The sequence below is a fragment of the Notothenia rossii genome (genome assembly GCF_949606895.1).
Source record: "Notothenia rossii genome assembly, chromosome: 8".
Taxonomy (NCBI): Eukaryota; Metazoa; Chordata; class Actinopteri; order Perciformes; family Nototheniidae; genus Notothenia; species Notothenia rossii.
In genome coordinates, this window is record NC_136906.1 from 50,865,310 (window position 1) to 50,889,874 (window position 24,565).

General features: G+C 40.0%; 2 protein-coding genes across 2 annotated transcripts in view; one reads left to right on the plus strand and one right to left on the minus strand.

The window, feature by feature from the left end:
- The window catches only part of rmdn3 (regulator of microtubule dynamics 3), a 31,752-nt gene extending 30,440 nt beyond the window's left edge, over positions 1–1,312 (plus strand). The window contains exon 12 of the mRNA XM_079643067.1: positions 45–1,312. Coding sequence (XP_079499193.1) covers positions 45–101 — 57 coding nt within the window. The 3' untranslated portion in view covers positions 102–1,312. The remainder of the gene's footprint in view (positions 1–44) is intronic.
- A 105-nt stretch (positions 1,313–1,417) lies between these two features.
- rad51 (RAD51 recombinase) lies at positions 1,418–17,709 on the minus strand. Its single transcript, XM_079643068.1, has 10 exons — positions 17,555–17,709; positions 14,607–14,706; positions 13,559–13,696; positions 9,340–9,457; positions 9,119–9,210; positions 5,408–5,502; positions 5,157–5,270; positions 4,527–4,656; positions 2,462–2,583; positions 1,418–2,304 (listed from the first exon to the last, which is right to left on the minus strand). Exons 2-10 carry the CDS (start codon positions 14,688–14,690, stop codon positions 2,181–2,183), a joined length of 1,017 nt encoding a protein of 338 aa, XP_079499194.1. The 5' UTR covers positions 14,691–14,706; positions 17,555–17,709; the 3' UTR covers positions 1,418–2,180.
- Positions 17,710–24,565: the final 6,856 nt, after the last annotated feature.

The following is a 24,565-nucleotide window of genomic DNA, read 5'->3' on the forward strand; positions in this document are numbered from 1 at the left end:
TTGAGCTTCTATGATTATCGTTGTTTCTTTTTCCTTTCTTTAAGGATGAAACGTCTAAACTGGAGGCTGAGCTTCAACTCTTAACGGACACTCAAATCTGAAAAAATACATTTCTAAAGAGATCCAACGGGCGGAGCCACCCAGCTGATGGCACTGATTGGCTAGTCAGGCCGCCAATCAGTGGTCATCCAATCAGACGTGCCGCACTAATGGCAGAAGTTTCTTTCTCTTCTTTGGTGGATATCTTTGTCACACTGTCACTGTGAAATTAAATGGAGTTTGCAATGCATATTTATTTTCTTTAATATGGCTTAATTTAATCAAAATCACTATACATAATATATATATATTGCAATGTTTAGTGTATCTTTAATGTTTTTTTAACCATTTGTTTGCCTTTTTAACTGATAATCAGTGATTTAAACACAAGTAGGTTTTGTTTTTTAGCATCATATTCATAATGGAAGGATCAGTACTCCACATTACAAGAAACATGTTATTGGTAGAGCATCTCAGAGAGAAATATAGAAAATCTAAATACCTCAAGAGGGAAATGCTTTTTAATTTGTCATTTTTATTATGACCCCCCTCCTCCCCCAGTGGAACACACGTGGAGACGTGCCCCCTCACTGACTGATACATGTGGTACAGCTATCTGGAAGCAGCTGCTGGAGCATTTTGATCAGGGACGTTTTAGAACTTTAAGGGGAAGGGACTTTGGTAACCAAAATAATGAATACATCCAATTATTTTGCCTTCATAGATTAAGATATTTAAAGAGAATAGTGTACACTTTTTTTCCTATCATTGTTCTGCTAGGTTGACAGATGTTTGTTTTGTGGAGATGACGGACACTTAATTACTTGTAGCTATAGTGTTTTGATAAGAGTATCAGTCTTAAACTTTTGTTTTTGATTTAGTAAATAGAAAGGTAGTATAAGAAACTGTATTGGACCGAATGCAGCCACTTGTGAAAAAGTGCATGGAGTGTTCTGTTTGGTTGTGAATGAAAAGTGTTCCAATATTTTTGTACCTTCAATTTTCCTTTGAGTTGATATGCTGCCTTTGATCTCTGCGTGTTGTTTTTATTCCCATTCCTTTCTGAAGTATGTTGGCAGGTTTATTCATTTCTAATGTAACATCTTTTTAATGGCACTTTGTTTTCAATTGATTCATTTTTGTTGAGGTTAATTTTGCAATTGCTGCTGTGAAAAGATGGTCGTTATATTTCCTTAATATTCTGATCCCTTATCAAAAAAGTGAATATGCACTAAAGCGATAAATAAAACTGAATAAAATGTTTTGGTATTCATATCTTCTAAAATTGTATTTTTTTTATCAATTAAGAACCAGACCCTTCCTAGTAATCCTCCATAGGACCAACAATGAACTTCCATGATGAAAAATAGCCAGTCACTTTAATGGTAAAACTATTTTTAATTTAGCTTCAAGTTATATTTACAGAAGGCGCTGGTAGAGACAGAAAAGAGACAAACCTTTAGTGTAGCTGACAAAGGTGAAAATAGAGAAATAACAAAGTATAGCGTTATAGAAATGCGGTCACACATCACAAATAAAACCTAAGAAACACCACGGAGACAAAACTATCAAAGAAAATCTCAAAATATTAAATAGTTTTTACAAAAAATCTTTTGTGACCACTCCATAGAGAAACTACAGAGGTTAATTCAACACAGAAAATAAATTGAGACCGTATTTCTATTAATGACTTAATATCTCGTGATTTACTACGTCAAGATCTAATATTTGCTCAACGGACACTGGTCAAATTGGGATTTTTATTTGGGGAACTAAGAAAATTGGTTATGAGATAGAATTGTCTGGAATGATGGAGATACTATCACCATTATGAAATCCTAAGGCTGTTTCTCTTAACAGAACAATCCAGCTTGTAGCTAGGAGATACTCAGTCATAGTGAAAGAAAACCTCCTTGTTCCCCATGTCGGGGGAAATGTGCTTCAACATCTTGCTGTTGCACCTCTGCTCTGCCGAGGGTCCACAGTGTGCACCACCTTCTCCATCAGCTTCAAATCCTAAGCCCTGTCAGCTGAGGCTCTGAGTGGAGGCGGTGGCATGGTGCAGAACACTTTAGTCCAGAATGAGTCAGCTGGGGTGACAGTAACTCATTACCACCCTCTGCTTCCTGCCCCCCCCCACCTCAGTCCTTAGCATCACCCACTCCATCAGGGTTGATGGCGAACATGGCCTCAGACTCGGGCAGGCAGGGCGAGTCGTAGATTTTACAGATCCGCGTCTCTCCTCGGCCTTTCCTCAGGTAAAGACTGCAAACACAAGAGCACGGTTAAGATCAGTCCTCTAACCATGAACTGTGATGTCATCGAGTCCTCGAACCATGAACTGTGATGTCATCAGCTGCAGCCTCTGTCTGTTAGTGTATATCAAGCTCTACTGTTGAAACACCCACCCATCCTCACTCACCGTGTGGTGGAGGCGTGAGCCATAATGTTGCCTCCGATTGGTTTCTTTGGATCTGCGGAAAACATGGCCGCTCCATCCACCTGCGCCACCACCTGGTTGGATATCACCACGGCAACCCCAAACTGTGGAGACATTGGAGACAAACGCACTCACGTTACAGACACCTTGGGGTTAAGATGCACAGCACACCTGAATGTGTTGATTCAGAAATTATATAGAAATTATTTATAACACTTATTTTGTTAAGTCATTAACAAGTCATTCAAATAATTAAAAAGGTGGAAAAGAGTATAAATGTTACTCAAGTAAAAGTACATAAGTATTTGCATCAAAATATACTTAAAAGTACCTCAAGTAAAAGTAGTCATTAGCCGCATTCACACCTCAGGACTTTCCCTGGTACTTTGGTTCTTTAGTTCCGTTGGTACCAATAATGTTGCGTTCACACCGCCGGGACTACTCAGTGCCGGGAACTCTTTTGGCCATTTTCAGTCCCTGCTAGAGAGGTGGTGCGAACCTGGTGATAAAAGAGTGCCAATTTCTATTCTATTTCTATTGGCTGGGCGAATTGCAAACCACACCCTGTTAGACTCTGAATTGTTTTTGTTAGGCATCCTTTTTTTTCCTCGCTACAAAACCAAATCCACACCTGAGCGAGTAGTTTTATTGTACTTTAAAGCAGTTATAACCACACGTACTACAACACCGGAGCGGTGGAATGATGAGGAAGTGTCGGCGCTTCTGGCAATTTACTCTGAGGACGGGATGCAGCAGCTTCTACAGAAAGCAGTTCCCAACTCCAAATGTTTTGAGCGATGTCCGCAAAAGCTACTTGAGCGGCGTGATGCCGTTATTGTTATGTCTTGACTGTGCAATAAAACAAACAAACTGGCGAAGCTTTATTTATTGTGTCCCACCCCAAATTTGCAGAATAGAAGAATGTGAGAGCAGACAGGTGTCGGTGGTTGAATTTATCTACAATGTTGCAACCTTGTGCAGCAATGGCAAGGGCAGAAACACAAGTCTTACACACATAAACACAAGTAATTTATCATGTCATTTGTTTTAGATAAATAAGGGAAAAACACCAAACCACGGTTAATGTCCTTTTCCAAAATCAGCCTGAGGGGGTAATATATAATAAATACATAAAGATAAAGTCCATTGTTATAATGGGGTATTTTATTAGTAAATTACCCTTATAACCCAGCCTCATGGTGCACATGATTCTTTGCTTGGACATTTTGTTGGTTTGAGTCATTTGAGTTTGGATTCTAGTAGGGACATAAAGTAACACGTATCTTAGGAAGTTATGAACTTCATCTTGGTGAAGTTGATGCTGAATTCACTATTTAGTAGATAATCAAGTGACACTTTATCTTTGCACTACGCTCTGTCTGCTGAGCCTACATATTATATATATATATATATATCATGTACAGCGGGTGGGCTTTATACCCCCTCCCCCGTGTAGTTCTTCTTCTCTCGTTTTTTTTTGTACTCGCCGTGAAGTGGTTTTGCGGCCTGCCAGTAAACCCAGAGAAGAAGAAGACGAAGTGACGTCAGCGTAATCTTGCCTCAGGGAAAGTACTGCGGTGTGAATGTGATTGGCACTAGCCCCCTGACGGATTCAGTGCTGTGGTACTTTAGTGCCGGCACTAACGTACGGCAAGTCCTGCGGTGTGAAAGCGGCTAATGTGCAGATGAGCTAAAGTGCTAAAGGTATAAAACACATGTAGTGGAGTAAAAGTACACGGTTTCCCTTTGAATTGTTTTAGAGTAGAAGTACAGAATAGCATAAAATTGAAAAACTCAAGTAAAAGTACAAGTACCTAAAAACTGTACTTAAGTACAGTTCTTGAGTAAATCTACTTAGTTACTTTACACCACTGCATATATACATAAGATAGTATATAAATGAAGTAATGGTGTAAAGTAGCTGTGGTGCAACATGGTGAGGGAGGAACTGAAGCTATGGAGAGGTACGCAGGATATTTGGGTTCTCGCTCATCACTAACACATGAGGAGCGCTTGATATCCCCACAGAGCCAGGCCAGCTGCTCACCTCGTCGGCCAGGCGCAGCAGCATGCGCAGGAAGCGTCCCAGGTGTCCCTGGCGCGCAGACAGCTCTCCTCTGCCCGAGTAGTCCGTCCGGTACAGAGCGGTGGCGCTGTCCACGATCAGCAGAGCGTACCTGACCCAGGGAGAGAGAGAGTGAAGATACTTCTGAGAAAAATACTATACTGTACTCAATTTACAGTCGGAATGCAGTTAGGCAATAAAAGAACACATGTTATTCATATTTATAGAACAGTTAAGTCTCAAAAAGGTGTATTACTGCCATTTTGCCTTTCTATTTGGAAATGATAATTCAGCACATACTCCGTTCAGATGCGTTGTGAATAAAGTCCATATTCATTCTGTTAGCATAAACTACAGCCCATGCTGTTAAGATAAAAAAGACAATTGAAAAAGGATTTCCCCCCAACATCTTTTATTAAACAAATTAAATTAAAACTAATTATAGTTCTTTTTAAAGTGCCTTTATACTGATACTCTCCCTTAACTATCTCCTAGTGTCTTGGCGATGTGTTTCTCGTGCAAGTAAATATCGCATTAACATTATTTTATATATATATATATATATATATATATATATATATATATAGCTCAGGTCCAGAGGCTCTGACTGACCTGGACTCGGCCATCATGGCGGAGGCTTGGTACAGCAGCTGGGTCTGGTGGTCCGTGTTGAAGGCGCGGGCGTAGGCCACGTTGTCCAGGACGTCACTGCCCACCAGCCCGTACCTGGAGCACAGAGGAAGTCATCAATCATCAACAGTGACGCCATAAAGAACAGGTGTACAGGTTTCAAACTGAAATCTCCCTTTCCCACATGATCATCCTTCACCCCTCACCCAGGCTGTCCCGTCCCCCCGACTCACCTCTCAGCTACAGCCAGCAGCCTCTCTGGTCTGAAGGTCCCCTCTGTGTCGATGTACATGGCTTTGCCCTCTCCCCCCCCCTGATCAATGGGCAGCTGTGGACAGAATACAATACCATAATACTTTAATGCAGATCAAGTCTGACGTTTTTCTTGCATGACAGCCGCTCCATTTGCAACGTCAACTAGGACAAATATCAAGACACGATACAAGGGAGGAAGGAGACATTGAACATCACGATCACGTGCTCAGGACCCTCTATCGTACATTAGGTCTGGGATTTAGCTCTGTATTTCAGGATAGACTGGTTCACAAAGGAGTGCTTCAGTCTGACTCTATTCAAACATGGGACCCTGTTCCTTTGATTTGATGGAAACAATTCATATCCAGTGTTCAGGACATGTCGGCGATGATGGTGTTGGACACTAGGCCTGGCCGATTATCGGGGCCGATATTCCGCATTTGACCGATTATCGGTATCGGACTTTTTTTAATCAAATTGCCGATAAAACTTTGGCTCTGATGTGGCCGTTTCTCTGGCTGCAGTCACCACTCTCTGTACACGAGCAATGTCCCGCCCAGAGCCCTATCTGATAGGCTATTACTGAAGTGCCAATCAACACTGAAGATTTTCCGGGTGGGAGCCAGCCAGAGAGGCGGGACCTCCTCAGATTACAGGCAGGTGCGAAGAACGCAGAGACAGACAGAGGCAAGCAGCAGCGCTGAGCGGCAGAGCCATACATGTGTTTCGAAGGTAAATCAGTTGAAAGCCGAAGTTCAATAAACATCCCTATCCCCTCAGCTGAAGTTGCAAAAAACACCACGATCTAATGATCCAATTCTATCAGTTTCCCAGTTAGGGAGTCTCGCAGCGGAGTAACTGTGGTGCGGGGGGGGGGGGGGGGGGGGGCTGCGAGTGGAGCTTCGCAGTTTTTCAGGTTGATATGTGAAGCTCATTAGCTAGTCAACATGTGTCTAGTAAATGTTTAGCAAAATATTAGAAGTGAGGCTACTAGACTAACGTTAGGTCTACTGTAATAGCCTCACTTTAATAGTTTGCAAAACATTAGCTAGTGTTTTGCAGTTGCTAGCAGCTTATTGGGATTTTATGCAATATGGACAGGCATTGTTTTTGATATAATAAATTAAGCATTATTGTTAGTTAAGCATGTCAGCCTGCAGCCCCACTTTTAACTCTCTGTCTCTCTCTAACTCATTGCAGATGGCTGCACTAAAAAAAGGGCAAAGAGAGGAAACCAGTTGTAAGATGTTTAAAAGTTAATTTAGTGGGAATGCTGTTAACAGCATTCCAACTAACTGTTCTTCTACGCACGAAAAGTTTATTATTCCGCCGACTTATTTTGCCGCATTGAACATCGCAGAAACTCCGTTCAAACATCAAAACGTTCAGCTCGGTCGGGAATCGATGGCTGTTACTTTTCTCATTCATAACTTTCATAATTCCAGAGATACATCCCATAATTCATCACATTTTTAACATTTGAACTTTAACATTGCGCAGCTCGTTAAGGCAGAGTGCGTGATGTCAGAGTTAGAGTGGAGGACAGTTTGAAATTTGCCTTCATATATTTTTTTAAAACTGCCATAATTCCCAAACCCTACATTCCTGAGACATACTTTTTCATGACAAACGTAGGAAAACATCCCGTAGCTTGAAAAATGACAAATAATTAAACAAAATGCTTTTTGAGGGCATGAAGTGACAAAAACGTTCAACATTCCTCCATTAAAGCCCATTATAATTTCAGGCTGATATTTCCTCACGGCAGCAGCCGCACACCTTTAGTTAAACTGCCAAAAAGGCCACATTGTTAACCCGAAACTACACAAAAATTACACTTCAGATACTCAACTTCCTTGACATGCTTCACGTTTTGAAATTTCACAGATATCTGTTACGGTTCTTCCACAAAACGCTCACATGTAAGAGGTTCATCTCTCATTCAGAACAATGAAGCCTTTGATCTCTACAGAGCTCGTTAGCTCAACTATAAACACCTCTGCAATGGAACACGATGATGTCATCACTTCAACTGACATGCTCAGAGCAGCAGACTTCAGATAGCAGTGTGCAAACATTCCAGCCTTGAAGACATCTACAGGACAGTTTTGAGATTTCTTCAAATGCCGTTGCCATGGCAACACAATGCTCGCCTTGAAACACGGTTCTCTCATAACTTCAGTGAAAATACTCCAAACAGCCAAGAACTTCACAGGTTTGGTAACGATGCAGCCATCAACGCATCTAAGCGTAGTATGGGGTGCCATCAAATGCCGTTGCCATGGCGACTGACCACTCGCCATGAAACACGATGTGGCTGTAAGTCCCATCGACACGGTCCAATCTTCACTTGTATATCACCGGTCCATGCCTCAACAGCTCTACGCCAAATCTGAGATCTCACCATATGCCGTTTCCATGGAAACGCATCCCTCGCCATAAAACATGATGTCGCTATAAGTCCAATGGACACGGTCCAATCGTCCCCCAATCTTCACTTGTATATCACCGGTCCATACCTCAACAGCTCTACGCCAAATTTGAGATCTCACCATATGCCGTTTCCATGGAAACGCATCCCTCGCCATAAAACATGATGTCGCTATAACTCCTATGCAAATGTTCAAAAAATTCTCAAACTTCACAAGGGTGCTAACAGTCCAGCCGTGAAGACATCTACAGGACAGTTTTGGGATTTCTTCAAATGCCGTTGCCATGGCAACACAATGCTCGCCTTGAAACACGGTTCTCATAACTTCAGTGAAAATACTCCAAACAGCCCAAAACTTCACAGGTTTGGTAACAATGCAGCCATCAACGCATCTAAGCGTATTATGAGGTGTCATCAAATGCCATTGCCATGGCGACAGATCATTCGCCATCAAGTTAGTTCAGAAGTTTGCGGTTCAAATATCCTGCTACTATTCCAAGCCTTTTCACTTTCTTTTCTTCTCTCATCACACATTCAAGCCCACAGTGTTGTATGTATCATTTCAATCTAAATTATTCACTTTTTTTTCTTACACATTACATTTCAACAGTTTAGCGTCAGATTTTCAGCATAAAGCATTCCCACTAGCAATTTCTTCAGGAATTGGATTCTCTAGTTAAACATAATATATGCTTAAATGCATTTCAAAGAAGTTGTGTTGGAGTTTGTGTTATTCTACATTTTGACACCAATATTTTTTGATTTTACTGCAAATGTATATCGGTTCCGAATATCGGTTATCGGTCTCCTTGATTACTAATAATCGGTATCGGCCTTGAAAAAGCCATATCGGTCGATCCCTATTGGACACCCTCACTATGTTGTCATGGTGATTCATAGTCTCTCAGAGGACATGGGACAGCGCCATCCACTGTTTGTCATCTTGCAATATACTTATTTATCGAAATAGTTATCACCGCAATAAACCGTATTTAATTGTGTCTTAATTTACAATATTTAATTTCATATTCTGTTCTTGTATATATCATTTTTTAAAAGGTCTGACATTTGACTTGCATCAAAGCAGCTCCATTTGCAACATCAACAAGAACAAATATTAAGACACGATACGAGGAAAACAAACATTTAACATCACAATCACTGAAGAGAAACATGCTCAAAGACCCTCTAGCGTACATTAGAGGGTCTTTGAGCATGATTCTCTTCAGATAAGATGATAGTGCTTCAGTGTCTTTACCTGACAGGTGACAGCCAGTGTGTGGCACAGCTGGGTCTTCCCCGTCCGAAACTCTCCAAACATCTCCGTGATGGAGCCCGTCTCGATCCCGCCTGCAGGACAAACAACAAAAGACACCGCTTTATTCTTCCTTCCATTTGTAACAACTGTTACATCCTGAGTGTAGGACTGACCGCTGACAGCCAGGCTGGATTTGTGGATTGTATGCTGGTTGTACAAACCCTGCAGGAGTTTGTCCAGCTCCTTGGAGCCCGTAGAGATCTGGATGATCTCTGCTCTCCTCTGGTGGAACTCAGTCGCTGTGGTGAAGCCCATCGGCACAAGTTTGGCTGCTTCAGCCTGAGGGAAACATTCAAAAGAATGAATTCAGTTAGTTTCACTTTCCTAACAAACACTTCACAACGCAAGAGGTAGAGCTTAACAAACTGGTCGGGATCAAAAGAGCCCTCAATATAACATTGTATGTGTTGAATGATAAGCAATAGGGCTAGATGGATTTCAGAATCAGAATGCCTTTATTAGTCCAGCGGGTAAATGTAAAGTGGTACAGCTAAAAGTGGCATAGCAGGTCAAAACAGGCATGCAATAATTAAGAGTACGCCAAGGTATTCAATATAAAGAAGAAAAGCACACATTAGTAATAAAATACACAACCATAATTCAGGGCTCGAGCTTAAGGACGTCCCGTCGTCGAAAAAAATAGTGTCAGGGAGGATAAAAAATAATTTTGGGACGAGAGTTAAAATAAAAATACCCTGCTAACTCTACTACAAACGGCGATGAAAATGAAATCGACTGCACGTTACACAATTATTAAACCTCCTTGTCAACATAAACACACAAAACATTTAGCAACCCGCGAAACACACACACACACACACACTCACACACAGACAGACAGACCCACACACACACACATACGTAGGCTGTGCCCATGTGCTGTCAGCCAGCCGCACAGCTGGCTGTGCCCGCGAAATCCTGGCCCGCAAATTCGCGGGTCTATCTACAGTAGGCTATGTACTGAGTGTGTATATTTCGCGGGTTGAGTGATGTAAAATGACAATGGTATCCCGTGGAGGAATTCTGAAATGTTTTACCGTTACATCACAAAAACGCACAGCAGAACCAGACCCTGGAGCGCCGGCCTCTTTATTTACTTACTCCACTTCATCCCCTATGGGTAATAAGGCTGAGATGAGAACCCTCCATCGTATTTAGTCCTTAGCAATATGCTGCGCCTCTCCCCATGTATGGATGGGTACCGAGCCCCGGTATTAAACGGGCTCCGCCCGGGCCGGAATTATTAAAGACAGTGGTAACGTTAAGCTCCGACGTTATCTGACTTTTTATCGGTACTGGAGACATTTAAAAAATATATGTCATATGTAGTATTGCTACATAAACATTATATCGCAGTTTTAGTTTATCCAACTCCGTTTCTAATATGCAATAAGACTACAACATGCGTCTATGATGTATTTTCGAGCTTTCCAATCCAGACGAGATCTCTCTCTCCCGTCTGTGTGCGAGGGGGCGGGGCAGTTTGTAAAGGTCTCCTGACTGTAGGGCTGCAACAAACGACTAATTTGATAATCGATTAATCTATCGATTAATGAAACGATTAATCGATTATTCGGATCGTTAAGGTTTTAACTGTAGCCTACTACTACTTATATCAATACTGCTTATCGATCTGGTCCTTTTAACGATAGTATTAACGGTTCTTTTGACAAGAAATAAGGTAAACTAACTAAACAAATTGTGAACAAAACTAACATTGCTTTTTATTTTTAATTAAATGCATAATATTTCACATCAAAATAAACAACAATGTTTTAACAAATCATATTAAATAATGTAATGACAGAACTGTAAACAGAATAGCTGAAACTTTAACAAAATAACTCAGTTACCTCTAATCATTAACCTATGTTTTTATAACTGAGTTAACTCTGTGTGTTGCTGCTAGCATACATAACACCTGACGTGGAAACGTTACTCGTGGACGGGGCTACAGAGCTACTAGAAAGACAGTGGAACCCGGTGCATTCCTCCGTCTGAATGTGGTGCACTTTTGCTAAATGTTTAGACAAATTGCTCGTTTTACCGCCTTTATATGATAAACTGTTATTGCACTTTTGGTAACGAGCATTGTCCACATCGAGACGGCTAAAGTTTAACCACACCTTGGAGCGCGTTCTCTCCGCCATCTCCTGCATGTGTGTGTAAACTGCCCCGCCCCCTCGCAAGCAGGCGGGGGAGAGATCTCTCGTCTGAATTGGGAAGATCGAAAATACATTATAGACGCATTTTGTAGTGATATTGCATATTAGAAACTGAGTTGGCGACACTAAGACTGCGATATAATGTTTATGTAGCAATAATACATATGACATATGTTTTAAATCTCTCCTGTACCGATAAAAAAAGAGCGATAACGTTGGAGCTTAACGGGGTGTAGAACACATGTGATGACGTCACCAACGAATCGACGACTGAATTAGTTGCCAACTAATTTGGTAATCGATTTTAATCGATTAAGTCGATTAGTTGTTACACCCCTACCTGACTGTGTTACAGACTGTCCTCCTGGTTAGTGGTTACTCTGGGTTCTGTCTTCAGGACAGAGTGTTGGATTTTTTTTGTTACTTGGATGGGACTTGATTTGATTCAATATTAGTAATTTTCTCGTTTGTGTGTTTGTTTAAATATATTTGGCCTTTGTCATGTGATTGACTGATTTACTCAAATAAAAAGGTTGATGAATTATCATCTAATGATTTGTATGATGTTTTATTTATGTTAAAGGTCACTTTGAATGATTTTAACTAATGATAAGTAGTAGAAAAACTAATATCTTAAATTCGGGACGGTCCACATTAATTTCGGGACGGCTTAGATTGTATTTCGGGACGGTTCCGGGAGGATGGTGAAAAAAGTTAGTCGAGAGCCTTGCATAATTACAGCAATGGCTAAAAATGAGTAGAAGCAATTAAAAGAAAAGTGATATAAGAAACATATAGAGTAGGGATGTGCATCTCCATCACTGAGGCCTATGCGATGCGCATCTCGATACGTTGCCAACGATACGATACATTAACGATACATTTGAAACACCAGGCAATACGATTCACCCCTGTTGGGATACAGTTCGATATGATTTGATTCAACATTATACATTGTTTTATTCCTTATATGCAGCAAATCATAAATTAACAACAAAGTGCTTCACATATTTGGTTCTCTGCGCATCCCATCACCCTTTTTTACCTTAAAAAACTTTCCAGAGTACAATTGTACAACACCTCACAGTTAAACTATTTAAGGATGCATTGCCCATGATTAACAATGTGCAAATAACAACTACCGTAGTGCAATGCCCATACGACTGCCAGCCTGATGTGCTTAACACTCATAGGCTAACTAACCAGTGAGCAGAAAGCAGTGGTTTCTCTATGAACAATAAAGAATGCAAATAACCTTCAGTGTTTCCCACAGAATTTGATTCTATTTGTGGGGGCACCGCACCACCCCCCCCCCCCCCCCCCCGCCACAAATAAATCAATCTATGGGAAACACTGACCTTTAACACACAGGTATTTCATAACTGCTTACAGTAAGGAAGACATTTAAACTATTATTGGCAGTCACAGGCTGCTGTAAACTAAACACCACTCTCTCTGACAGAACACCTCACTGAGTGATTTAACTCATATGTCTAACTTTCAGGTTTGTCTTTTCAGCCGCAGACCCCATGTCGCCTCTTTATGTGCGTCGCTAAGTTCCTCGTACTACTTGCGTACTTTAAAGCAGCAAGGCATCGTTTACAATTTGCGAGTGATTTTTCAAGTTGTCCGTCTTTCCTGAAAAATCCAAAGTGTTGCCAAACGTTTGATTTTGTAGGTATTTTTCGGTGCTGTGTTTCTCTTTCTCCTCAACTTCCGTGTGTGTTGATAAGTGAGACTCTCGGCCTCCGTAGTGCGAAGCAAAGATCAAAGATCGTCTCTGCTGAGTGCTGACAGGATGAGGGGGTATTATATGAATGAATCGTTTTTTTACCGATGCAAAGACGCTACAATCGATGCATCGCAAGTTCAACCCAAACTGTCGCCGATGTGCACTCTTTCAACTGGTGCACTCGCATCTTGTACGTTTGTGCCGGTGCACCGATGTGAATCGGTGAATCTTAACATCGCTAATATAGAGGTGTTGTGGCATTATAAAATACCTAATACAAATTGTTTTTTCATATAACAAGTGATTATTACAAAGTACAATTGCAAAAGAAAGTGTCTGTATTGCACATTGCAGGTTTAATGCACTAGATTGCACTGATACCACCCTTCAACGTCTGATACTGCAGCCCTGAGTATATGACAAAGCGTGAAACTAACATTTGAGCCACTAAAGGAAGAATAATGGAGAAATGTGGTTTCTTACTAGAATTTTTTCCGCCTTGGCCTCACTGATGCCTTTGATATTAAGCAGCTCCTTCTTGGGTGCGTAGGCCACTGCCTCGATGGTGTGGAAACCTGCGTCCCCCAGCTTCTTGATGTCACTGCCACTGACTCCACATTGCTGCATGCAGAGACATTGGGAGAGAGACAGCACAGAATCAATAAACTATGAAAGAGAAAAACTGCTAAAGTGTTGGGTTTTAAAAACAGTCCAGCAATTGGCCTTAACCTAGGAAAGTGGATACATTTCCAGTCAGAGCAGTCTGATTCAAATGTTAAATCTTCATACAGTCGAGAGCTGCAATGCTCACGCAGAAGTCAAGAAAGAAGAGTTGTTTACTCTCCGAGTGTTACAGTAATGGATTAAAAAATGCCATCAGTCCAACATTTCCGACACCTGCTTGTTAAGACAATAGACGGAAATATACTGACACAAAAACATTTACATAAAAACATGAATGTCATAGCTATTGATTGAAATACAAATGAATTTGAGATGCAGTCTGTAATAGAAAAATATTATAGTCACTTACTTACTTTAATAATATCATTGTGTGATTCAAATTTGCTAATGTTTATCTATGTTTACTACTTTCACTTCTTTGTTAAGCTTTGGAAAATTCCTTATTAAGAAGATTTGTTGCAATGTTGTTAGCTACACTATGTGCACCAACAGTATGACCTTCACCTCAGGTGAACGGGGAACATCCTGATACGGCCTCCCTCACTCCCAGAATGCTCTCTTCATCTCTGTGTTTAAATATGCCAAACCCAAACTCTACTCTTCGTCTTTCTCTCTGCAGACTGTATGCTCTCTGTGTGACTGACTGAACTTTCTTGCAAGAAATAAAATACGACAAAGACAGCTGAATGGTTTGATTCTCTATCCACATTTGATAAATAAATTCCCAACACACAGTCCACTTCCCGAAAAACAGGCTAATTGCTCCCCCAAAACAAGCCCCAGCTGAAATAGGAGATTTCAGATGTAATAAGTTCAGTGTACTTAAGCGTGTGTTCAGGATACAAACCTCCAGTTTGCTCAGAGGCTGTGGCCCGAAGCTTTCCTCCGCCTCCACCTCGGTCTCCACCCTAGACTCGCTCCTCATAGCCATGGTTTGAGTGTGAAACCTGCAGAAAGGATGGGGGGCACTGTGTGAGTAACATAGAGCATTGACCAGTGTTTCCCCTATATACAAATAGTGGCAGCGCAGCGCCGATGCTGAAATATGCGCGCCGCTGCTAGGGGGCGCCAGCCAGGTACCCAAAAAAAAATATATATATATTTTATTTTTTTATCAAAATAATAATAAGTGAATAAGTACATTTTTTCATTTTTGATTGTTTGTTATGTGGATTTGTAGTATTTGTGTTACTGTATGTTCAATGGCGCAACGGCGGTAATTAAAGTTTAAAAGTCTCAAAAATGAAGAAATTAAAGGACGGCACAAGTGGAAACAATTCACAAAGGGATTAAACTGTTTAAAACACATAATCTACAAAATGGAGGAGACCGATCTGATCAGAGAAACTGTGACAAATAATCCAACTCAAACCGGCATGGACAATGACTATGTATTAAAAATGCATTTATCCAGACAAGCCTGGTTTAGACACTTTACGGGCAGAAGAAACATTTCTATTAAATAAATAATTATACATTTCTGCAGGGCTTGACAGTAACGGTTGCCAGGTTGCCATTGGCAACCATTCAGAAAAAATGTCAACCACTTCTTGGCCTTTGGTTGCCATCAGTGCCAACCAGATTTTAGCATAAAGAAATAAGGACAGCAAACAACTAAATGTGCACCCCAAAATAGATAAATGTTAATTATTTGTTGTATTAAGAGTGATATTTAATTATTGTTGTGACCAGTCGGAACCTGAGAATTAAATTGCACGTGATTACGGAGCCAGAAAGCGATGCACGTTTACTCGCGTGCGCGGAGCGTACCCGATCCGTACCCGATCCGTCCCCCAGCGGACCATTTTGAATCGGCCCTCAGCAAATTCAAAGAGTAATAGAATATGGCCCAAAAATGAAACTTTTGCTTGTCTTATATTGTACTTCTTAACTATAAATGTAAAAATATATTACACAGTAGTATTCATGTGTTAATAAGACCACTCTTCAAATAAATTCAGTCAATTAAAGTTGGAAACATTTTCTAACAAATCTTAAATTGATGAGAAAAAAGCCCAATTACTTATTTACATAACAAGCTTGAAATATAGCCTTCCTATTTCTCCTTATTATAATCAATCCGAGGCTTCTGTGTTAAGGGATGAGCTGCCAACACCCACAAGCATCATTTACCTACATTTGATTGATTTTGCTAACTTATAACTGAACTTGTGAGGCAATATAACTCTCAGTGGCCCAGCCCTTCTTATATTTGTATTTATGCGGCCCTCGGTGAAAAAGGTTTGGACACCCCTGTTGTATAGTCTACTGCAGGGGTCGGCAACCTTTTTCATATGAAGTGCCATTTAAAAAAAAAATGTCAGCGTGCCAACGATCGAGAATTATCAACAGGGGGGGGGGAGCTTGACGCCCTTCAACTATCAGCCTCGCTGCGGGGAAGCAGTGTGTGGACATCATGTCAGCGCAACTTACATGATGTCGAATTTAACAAACGTTAACATGTGTGCTGTGTGATTTTCCACAGCACACGTTATGATAATAGGTTCATGCAGAGTGAGATAAGGTCGCTGTCCCTTTAAGAGAGAGAGAGAGAGAGAGAGAGAGAGAGAGAGAGAGGGGGGGGGTGTGGCTTGTGCATGTGTGTTTGTGGATGGTAGAGCGACAGTGAGGGAACGTGTATGTTTCTGGAAGTGAAACGAGGCAGCAGAAAAACAGAGGACTGTGATGTATTTTGTGAAACAGAAGAACAGCTAAATAAATGCAACGGCCTCCCAAGAAGAGCTCGCCTCTCTCCAGTCATTTAAGCTAAAGTTGGTTATTGAACCTGAAGCTTGTTGCTTCTGCCCTCCTCGACTACGGTCTGGGAGCCGACAGGAAAGTTCAACACACAGTTGGCCAGTCCGCCCCTTTGTAGCATATTATTTCGATGAGAGATGAGCAGATCGCCACTGGGCTTTCAACTAAATACACAGCCACGCAAAAACTGCGGCATTTGTACATCTCCTTATGGGTACTGCAATTAGTGAAATGCTTTCCTCCGTGGTGAAACGGTCAGCACTGCACCACAGAGGAAAGCGGCAGAAAGTCACCTGGAGTTAAAGAGAGCGGGGCTGCGTTACGTGCATGGCTTCCTTCTGCAGGTAACGGGGAGACGCGCTCTGGCGGCGGTCTCGTTCAGGATCCGAAAATACAATTTAAATATTTTTGCACTCTTATTCCTAGTGTGCCACTGGTTACGGTGCCTTGTGCCAATGCTGGCACGCGTGCCAGGGGTTGCCGACCCCTGGTCTACTGCCTGAATATGCTTAATGAAAGGCAGGTTTTCCTATAAATACAATCATTTTGATCCTAAATATCTTGGTCACATTGTTCTGTTCTCTTATTGACATTGCATTTCTCTTGTGTTCATTTAATTGCATTTGATATGGAAGTAATCCAAAACTAACGGAAATAAATCAGGTTGTATTACTTTTACATTGCGATACTCAGATTATTTTTATTTGAAAGTACGCTATTCTGGCACTGACTTCGTCACAGTATTTTACGACATGTAAACAGGCTGGAATAGCGAGTTTACAGACTCATGTTCGGAAATTTGACCTTTACAAGAAGTTGCTAATAACTTAAGGTACCCAGTGAATACAATAGTGGCTATAGCTTTAGCTTCAAAAGTTTAGCTGAGGGGCATTTCAACAACAGTACTGTTAGCTTATTAGCATTAGCACTGTTGGCGCATCAGTTCACTGCATTTAACCTAAGCCAGTTGACAATGCTGCTTAGTCGAAGACAACGTCACAGCAATGGCACAAGTTCAACAAAACAATTATGACGTACCTTTGTTTTCAAATCATGTATTAGAAAAGCGAAACGTTCTCCAGATAAAGCTGCAGGATAAATCTACCTGCTGCTTTCTTTTTCCCCTTAAACTCGACTGTTTGGTAATCAAAGCTCCCGCGCGCTTCTTCTTCTCTTTTTTTTAATGGCGGATCGCAAACAGCTTTTAGTTGCATACCGCCACCTACTGTACATGAGTGTTTATCATCATGTCATTCCATCTCTAATAAAACAAAATAACGAAAAATAAAATAAATAAAACAAAACAACAATCCATGATCTATTTCTAACCTAATGTTAGATTATTTTTCCTTTCCCAGTTTTCCTCAGAAAGGTAAACAGTGCCTTTCTGGTAGCTTTTACTCCTTCTCCTTTTGTTCCCAGAATACCAACCACACTTCAATCCCTCTATAACTTTATCCTTTAGTTTTTCTCTTTCAGCTTTATAGATATCACAGTGTAACAACAATATATGTTCTACATCTTCTTTTACTCCACAGTTCCCACTTCCCAAACTTGTCACTGTCACTTTCCCCCATGATATACAGCAGCGTACCATTCAAAGTTGTGTGATGTACTCTGAGTAGCAATCGTGATTTCCTCCCTTCTGTTTCTTTCTTTATAAATATTAATTGGTCTTTCTCCCACCTTTTCTGCCAGATCTCCATCCCTTTTTTCTTAATTACTGCTTTTCCTTCTCCTTCTCCAAGTTGAACTGGTAATGTTTGCTTTTGTAGTGCACTTTTTGCTCATTTATCAGCACACTCGTTCCCTTTCACCCCCTCATGTGCAGGCACCCAGCAGAACTGCAGATCTATACCGCCTCTTTGCAGTCTTAACAGGCTATGATTCAGTTCTATGAGAATGTCTTCTCTGACAGTTGTTGTTGATTGTATGCTTTGTAATATGGATAATGAATCTGTGCATACCACCACCCTATCTGGTCTGACCTCTCCCACCCACTGTAATCCTATTATTACTGCCAGCATTTCTGCTGTAAAATGTACACTGATAATTGATCTGACGCTCTTTTTGAGATCGAAATGTTGAAGTCTGGGATATATATACCAACTCCAACACACTCTTCCTTGTTATTAGAACCATCTGTGTATATTTTGAGGTAATTGTGATAATTATTCCTGAGGCACATAGGCCTACTTGTTTCCATTCCTACTTCATTTATTTGCCACTCTTTTCTTTTCCACAATACTCATATCTATATTTACCATTGGAAAAAGCCATGGGGGAACAGGTCAGCCTTCATAGTAAGGCTACATTAAATGTTATAATATTCATCGTGTCCTTTCTACTGTATATGCATATATTCCTGTCTATTGCTTACATTCATATGCTTTTTCATTTCACAATTTAAGATGAATGAAGTATCTATCTATCTATCTATCTATCTATCTATCTATCTGTAGGTACGTAGGTAGGTAGGTGGACGGATAGATAGATGTATAGATAGATAGATGGATGGATATATATTTATTTTTATGTTCACACAAATCATGAGACATATCTAAGCCCATACCCGCCCTCTTCTAAACCATTTGAACCCTATCCTAACCCCAATCAGGGAGCATCTCTGGCATTAATGCCACTTTAACCCAGGCGGTAACAATCGCCACACATACATATATATACACATATATATATAAATATATACACATATATATATATATACATATATATACACATATATATATATATATATATATATACATATATATACACATATATATATACATATATATACACACATATATATATATATATACATATATATATATACACATATATATACACACAATCAGGGCCGTATCCAGGATTTCCTAAATACCGAGGTCCAAATATGTTAGGGGGGTTCGGGGGACACCCCCCCTGATTTTGGGGATTTTCATGATCTAGTTAGGTGCTTTTAAGTCCTGTGGGGGGTCACACATTGGATAATATATTGATTTCAAACCATGTCAGTGGGCTGACAATGTCAGCATAGATTATTTTTGAAAGTGTAATACATACAAATCAGCTGATTGTTACTATTAATGCTCTGGACATGCAGAAGAGGCTAAAATGATCACAAAACATTGTCAACATTCATTTTCCATGTCTCTCTCCTTTCCATAAACTGCAGCCTCTCTTCTATCTTCTTTAGTCTCTCTGTCTTCTTCCTGTTCATTACTCTCTCTGTCCTCTAATCTCTCTCTTTGTTCAATCTCTCCCTCGTTGTTCACTTTTTGCTCCTCCTCAATTGTCGCTCCTGCCAGTGAGTTAAAAGCAATTCAGCCATTTAGTTCATTTCACTTGTTTGTTTGCATTCTTTTTGTCATTTAAATCTGTTTTGTTTGATTCTCAAAAGAGAACAAAGATGTAAGCAAATTGTGTTTTATACAGTTGTATGTTATTATGACATCATACCTGCAATAGATGTATGTTGTTTTAAAATTATGCCTATTGTAAATTAAGACTATTGTTATAGATATATATATATATATATATATATATATATATATATATATATATATATATATATAGATAGATAGATGGGGTTATACATTCTTTTGTGTGACTGTACCTGCAGTTCCTCCCTGACTTCCATCACTTTCTCTCTCTCTCTCTCTCTCTCTCTGCCTGTCTCTTCCTTACCAAAGCTGAACTTCGACTGACGTAGTCTTTTCATTATATCTGAGTCAGTATAAAAATAAAACAATACAATGTTATATCTCCATTGTTTTACTCAAATTGAAATGAAAGAAAAGCATTACAACGTTTGTTAAAAGGTAATCCTTCTGACATTGGATGAATGGAATTAACTTTAGCTCTCTAGCTAGTTTATTCACGCAATTTAAACCAAAGTATAGCCTATAGCTGCAATATAAGTTAGTGAGCATGTTGTCGGACGTCCACTGACTAACGTAGAGCGTTCACACAGGATCTGCTGGTCATATGATGTCCTGATGAACAGAAACACAAGCAGCCCGCTGGACTCAGATCTCTAGATACTTCATCACTCCTCCGCTCCTCCGGTTCAAATCCGGGCTGCGGTGGTTTGCTGATTCATGTCGTCTTCTTCTGCTTGCTTTAATCGAGGCTACGTAGTTATGCAGCGCCCCCATCGGCAGTAAATTGAAGTACTACAAAGTACCCCGTTTAGTGCAATTATTTCACAAGTTTTGTATACACAGCTCGAAAAATATTACCGAGGTCCAGACCTCGGTGACCTCAATGGTAGATACGGCCATGCACACAGTACCAGTCAAAAGTTTGGACACCTACAAATTCGAAGATTTTTCTATTTAATCCTTTCATGCATGAATTATGAAAGCCTCAGTCAGGATTTTTTTTTTACCAAGTGTTATTATTGCTCTTGGGGCATGAAAAACAAGATTTGAATTTTTTTTTTTTTTTTATCTAGTTTTTTCAAAGAGGTTTTTATATGTTCACTCAGATGGACAGTATGCGTTCAGGGTTTGAATCAATCAATCAATCAATCAATGTTTATTTATATAGCCCAATATCACAAATGTTACATTTGTCTCAGTGGACTTCACAGTTTGTACAGAATATCAGTATGACAATACGACACCCTCTGTCCTTAGACCCTCACATCGTACAAGGAAAAACTTCCAGAGAAAACCCCACAGTTTAAAGGGAAAAATGGGAGAAACCTCAGGGAGAGCAACAGAGGAGGGATCCCTCTCCCAGGATGGACAGACGTGCAATAGATGCCGTGTATAAATTGAAAAGATAATACATTTGCAACATAGGTAGTCCAAATGTTTGGAAATGCATGTGTGTATAATAAGAAGATGAATCCACGAGGATATCCATCCAGGACTTATGATCCAGGACCACAGCCACGACTCAAGATCCAGGACTCGCAATCCATGACACAGGACCGCAGGATCATCCATGACTCCGGATCCCGGCGTATATAGACACCAAAAAGAAAGAAATTTGGGGAAGCTGGGTTAATCGGAACATGAGAGTACACAGGTATAGACAGAGAGAAGGAAGAAGTAAGATGTCCCCCGACAAACTAAGCCTATATCAGCAAAACTAGGGGCTGAATCTAATCAGCCCTAACTATAAGCTTTATCAAAAAGGAAGGTCTTAAGCGCACTCTTAAAAACGGATAGGGTGTCTGCCGTCCGAACACAAACTGGAAGCTGATTCCACAAAAGTGGAGCTTGATAAGAAAAAGCTCTGGCTCCCATTGTACTTTTAGAGACTCTAGGAACAACCAACAACCCTGCATTCTTGGAACGCAATGCCCTAGTAGGACAATAGGGTATAATGAGTTCTTTAAGGTAAGATGGCGCCTGCCCATTAAGGGCTTTGTAGGCGAGAAGAAGAATTTTAAATTCTATCCTGTGTTCTATAGGGAGCCAGTGTAAGGCAGCCAGAACAGGAGTAATGTGGTCCCTTTTCCTAACTCTGGTTAGTACACGAGCTGCAGCATTTTGAATCAGCTGAAGCGACTTGACTGACTTCTTGGTACACCCTGATAATAAGGAGTTACAATAATCCAGCCTTGAAGTAACAAATGCATGGACTAGTTTCTCTGCATCGTTTTGAGGCAAGATATGCCTGATTTTTGCAATGTTACGTAGATGGAAGTAGGCGGTCCTTGAAATTGATTTTATGTGGGTGTTAAAGGATAAATCCTGATCAAATATAACACCAAGATTCCTTACAGTCTCACTGGAGGACAAATTAATGCCATCCATAGTTAATATATCTTTAGATAATTTGTTTCGTAGATTCTTCGGGCCAAGTACAATAACTTCAGTTTTGGTCGTGTTTAACATCAAAAAATGTAAGGTCATCCACGTTTTTAAGTCCTTGAGGCAGTCTTGAATTTTATTTAGATGATTAATTTCATCAGGCTTGATTGATAAATATAGTTGAGTATCATCCGCATAACAATGAAAGTTTACAGAATGATTCCTTATAATATTGCCTAACGGAAGCATATATAGGGTGAACAAAATAGGTCCAAGCACTGAGCCCTGTGGCACTCCATGGCTAACTTTGGTTTGCATGGAAGATTCATCGTTGACACGTACAAACTGAGAGCGTTCAGATAGATAGGACCTAAACCAGCCTAAAGCAGTTCCCTGTATGCCAACTAAGTGCTCTAGTCTTTGCAATAGGATATCATGGTCGATAGTATCAAATGCAGCACTAAGATCGAGCAAGACAAGAATAGAGACAAGTCCCTTGTCTGAGGCTATTAGAATGTCATTTGTGACTTTAACCAGAGCTGTCTCTGTGCTATGTTGTGTTCTAAAGCCAGACTGAAAATCTTCAAATAAATCATAGTTTTTTAAGTAATCACACAGCTGTTTTGCGACTGCTTTCTCAAGAATTTTTGAGAGAAACGGAAGATTAGAAATAGGTCTATAGTTGGCTAAAACCTCTGGATCGAGGTTGTGCTTTTTAAGAAGCGGTTTTATCACTGCTACTTTGAATGATTGTGGAACATAGCCTGATAATAAAGACATATTCATAATATTTAATAAAGAAGTGCTAATTAATGGAAAAACTTATTTTAACAGCTTAGTTGGAATCGGGTCTAAGATACACGTTGATGGTTTAGAAGAGAGAATCATTGAATTTAATTGTTCAAGGTTTATGGCTGAAAAGCATTCTAGTTTACTATCTAGTGTAATATTAGAACTTACGTTTCCGGGAGCTGTTGATAACACTATACTGGTCAAAGGCAAGAGGTCATTGATTTTGTTTCTAAGAGTAACAATTTTATCGTTAAAAAAGCACATAAAATCATTACTACTGATTGCTATGGGAATAGAAGGCTCAGTCGAGCTGTGGCTCTCTGTCAGCCTGGCTACAGTGCTGAAAAGAAATCTTGCATTATTCTTATTCTCATCTATTAATGAAGAGTAGTATGCTGCTCTCGCTTTACGCAGTGCTTTCTTATATTCATTGAGAGTAATATGCCAAATTAAACGAGATTCTTCAAGTTTAGTGGAACGCCATATCCTTTCAAGTTGTCTCGACTTTTGCTTTATTTTGCGGGTTTCGGCATTATGCCATGGAGCTAATCTATGTTGTTTTATTTTCTTCTTTTTCAAAGGAGCAATAGAGTCTAATTTTATTCGCAGCGCATCTGTAGCACTATCAACAACATGATCAATTTGGGGTGGTGTACATTTTGTATAAGTTTCCTCCCCTACATGCAGACATGCTATCGAGTTAAGTATTGGTGGAATCTCTTCCTTAAATTTGGCTATAGCACTAACAGATAGGTTTCTGCTGCAGGAGCTTTTGGCTAATGCTTTGTAGTCTAGTAACAGTACTTCAAAAGTTACTAAGAAATGGTCGGATAAAGCAGGATTATGCGGTTCGACTAATAGTTGCTCAATTTCAATACCATAAGTCAGAACAAGGTCAAGAGTGTGATTATAGCAGTGGGTTGGTTTATTTACACTCTGACAGAAACCAACAGAATCTAATATAGAGTTAAATGCAACAGTAAGGCTATTTTTATCATCGTCAACGTGAATATTAAAGTCACCTACGATAATTACTTTATCTGTTTTAAGTACCAAAGCTGATAAAAACTCAGAGAATTCTGATAAGAATTCTGAATAAGGACCTGGTGCACGGTACACTGTAACAAATAAGATTGGCTGCAAAGTTTTCCAGGTCGGATGCGTAAGACTGAAAATGAGGCTTTCAAAGGAGGTATAATTTAATTTTTGTTTAGTATTGATAAGTAAACTTGAGTCAAAGATTGCTGCAACTCCACCTCCTCGGCCCGTGCCTCGGGCAATATGAGTATTGATATGGCTGGGTGGAGTGGCTTCATTTATGCTGACATATTCTTCATGTCTCAACCAAGTTTCAGTGAGACAGCATATATCAATATTATAATCTGATATTAAATCATTTAGCAGTATTGCTTTAGATGCTAGAGATCTTATGTTTAAGAGACCACATTTAATCTTCCTGTTTTGTTGCACTGTAGTAGTTGTTACATTT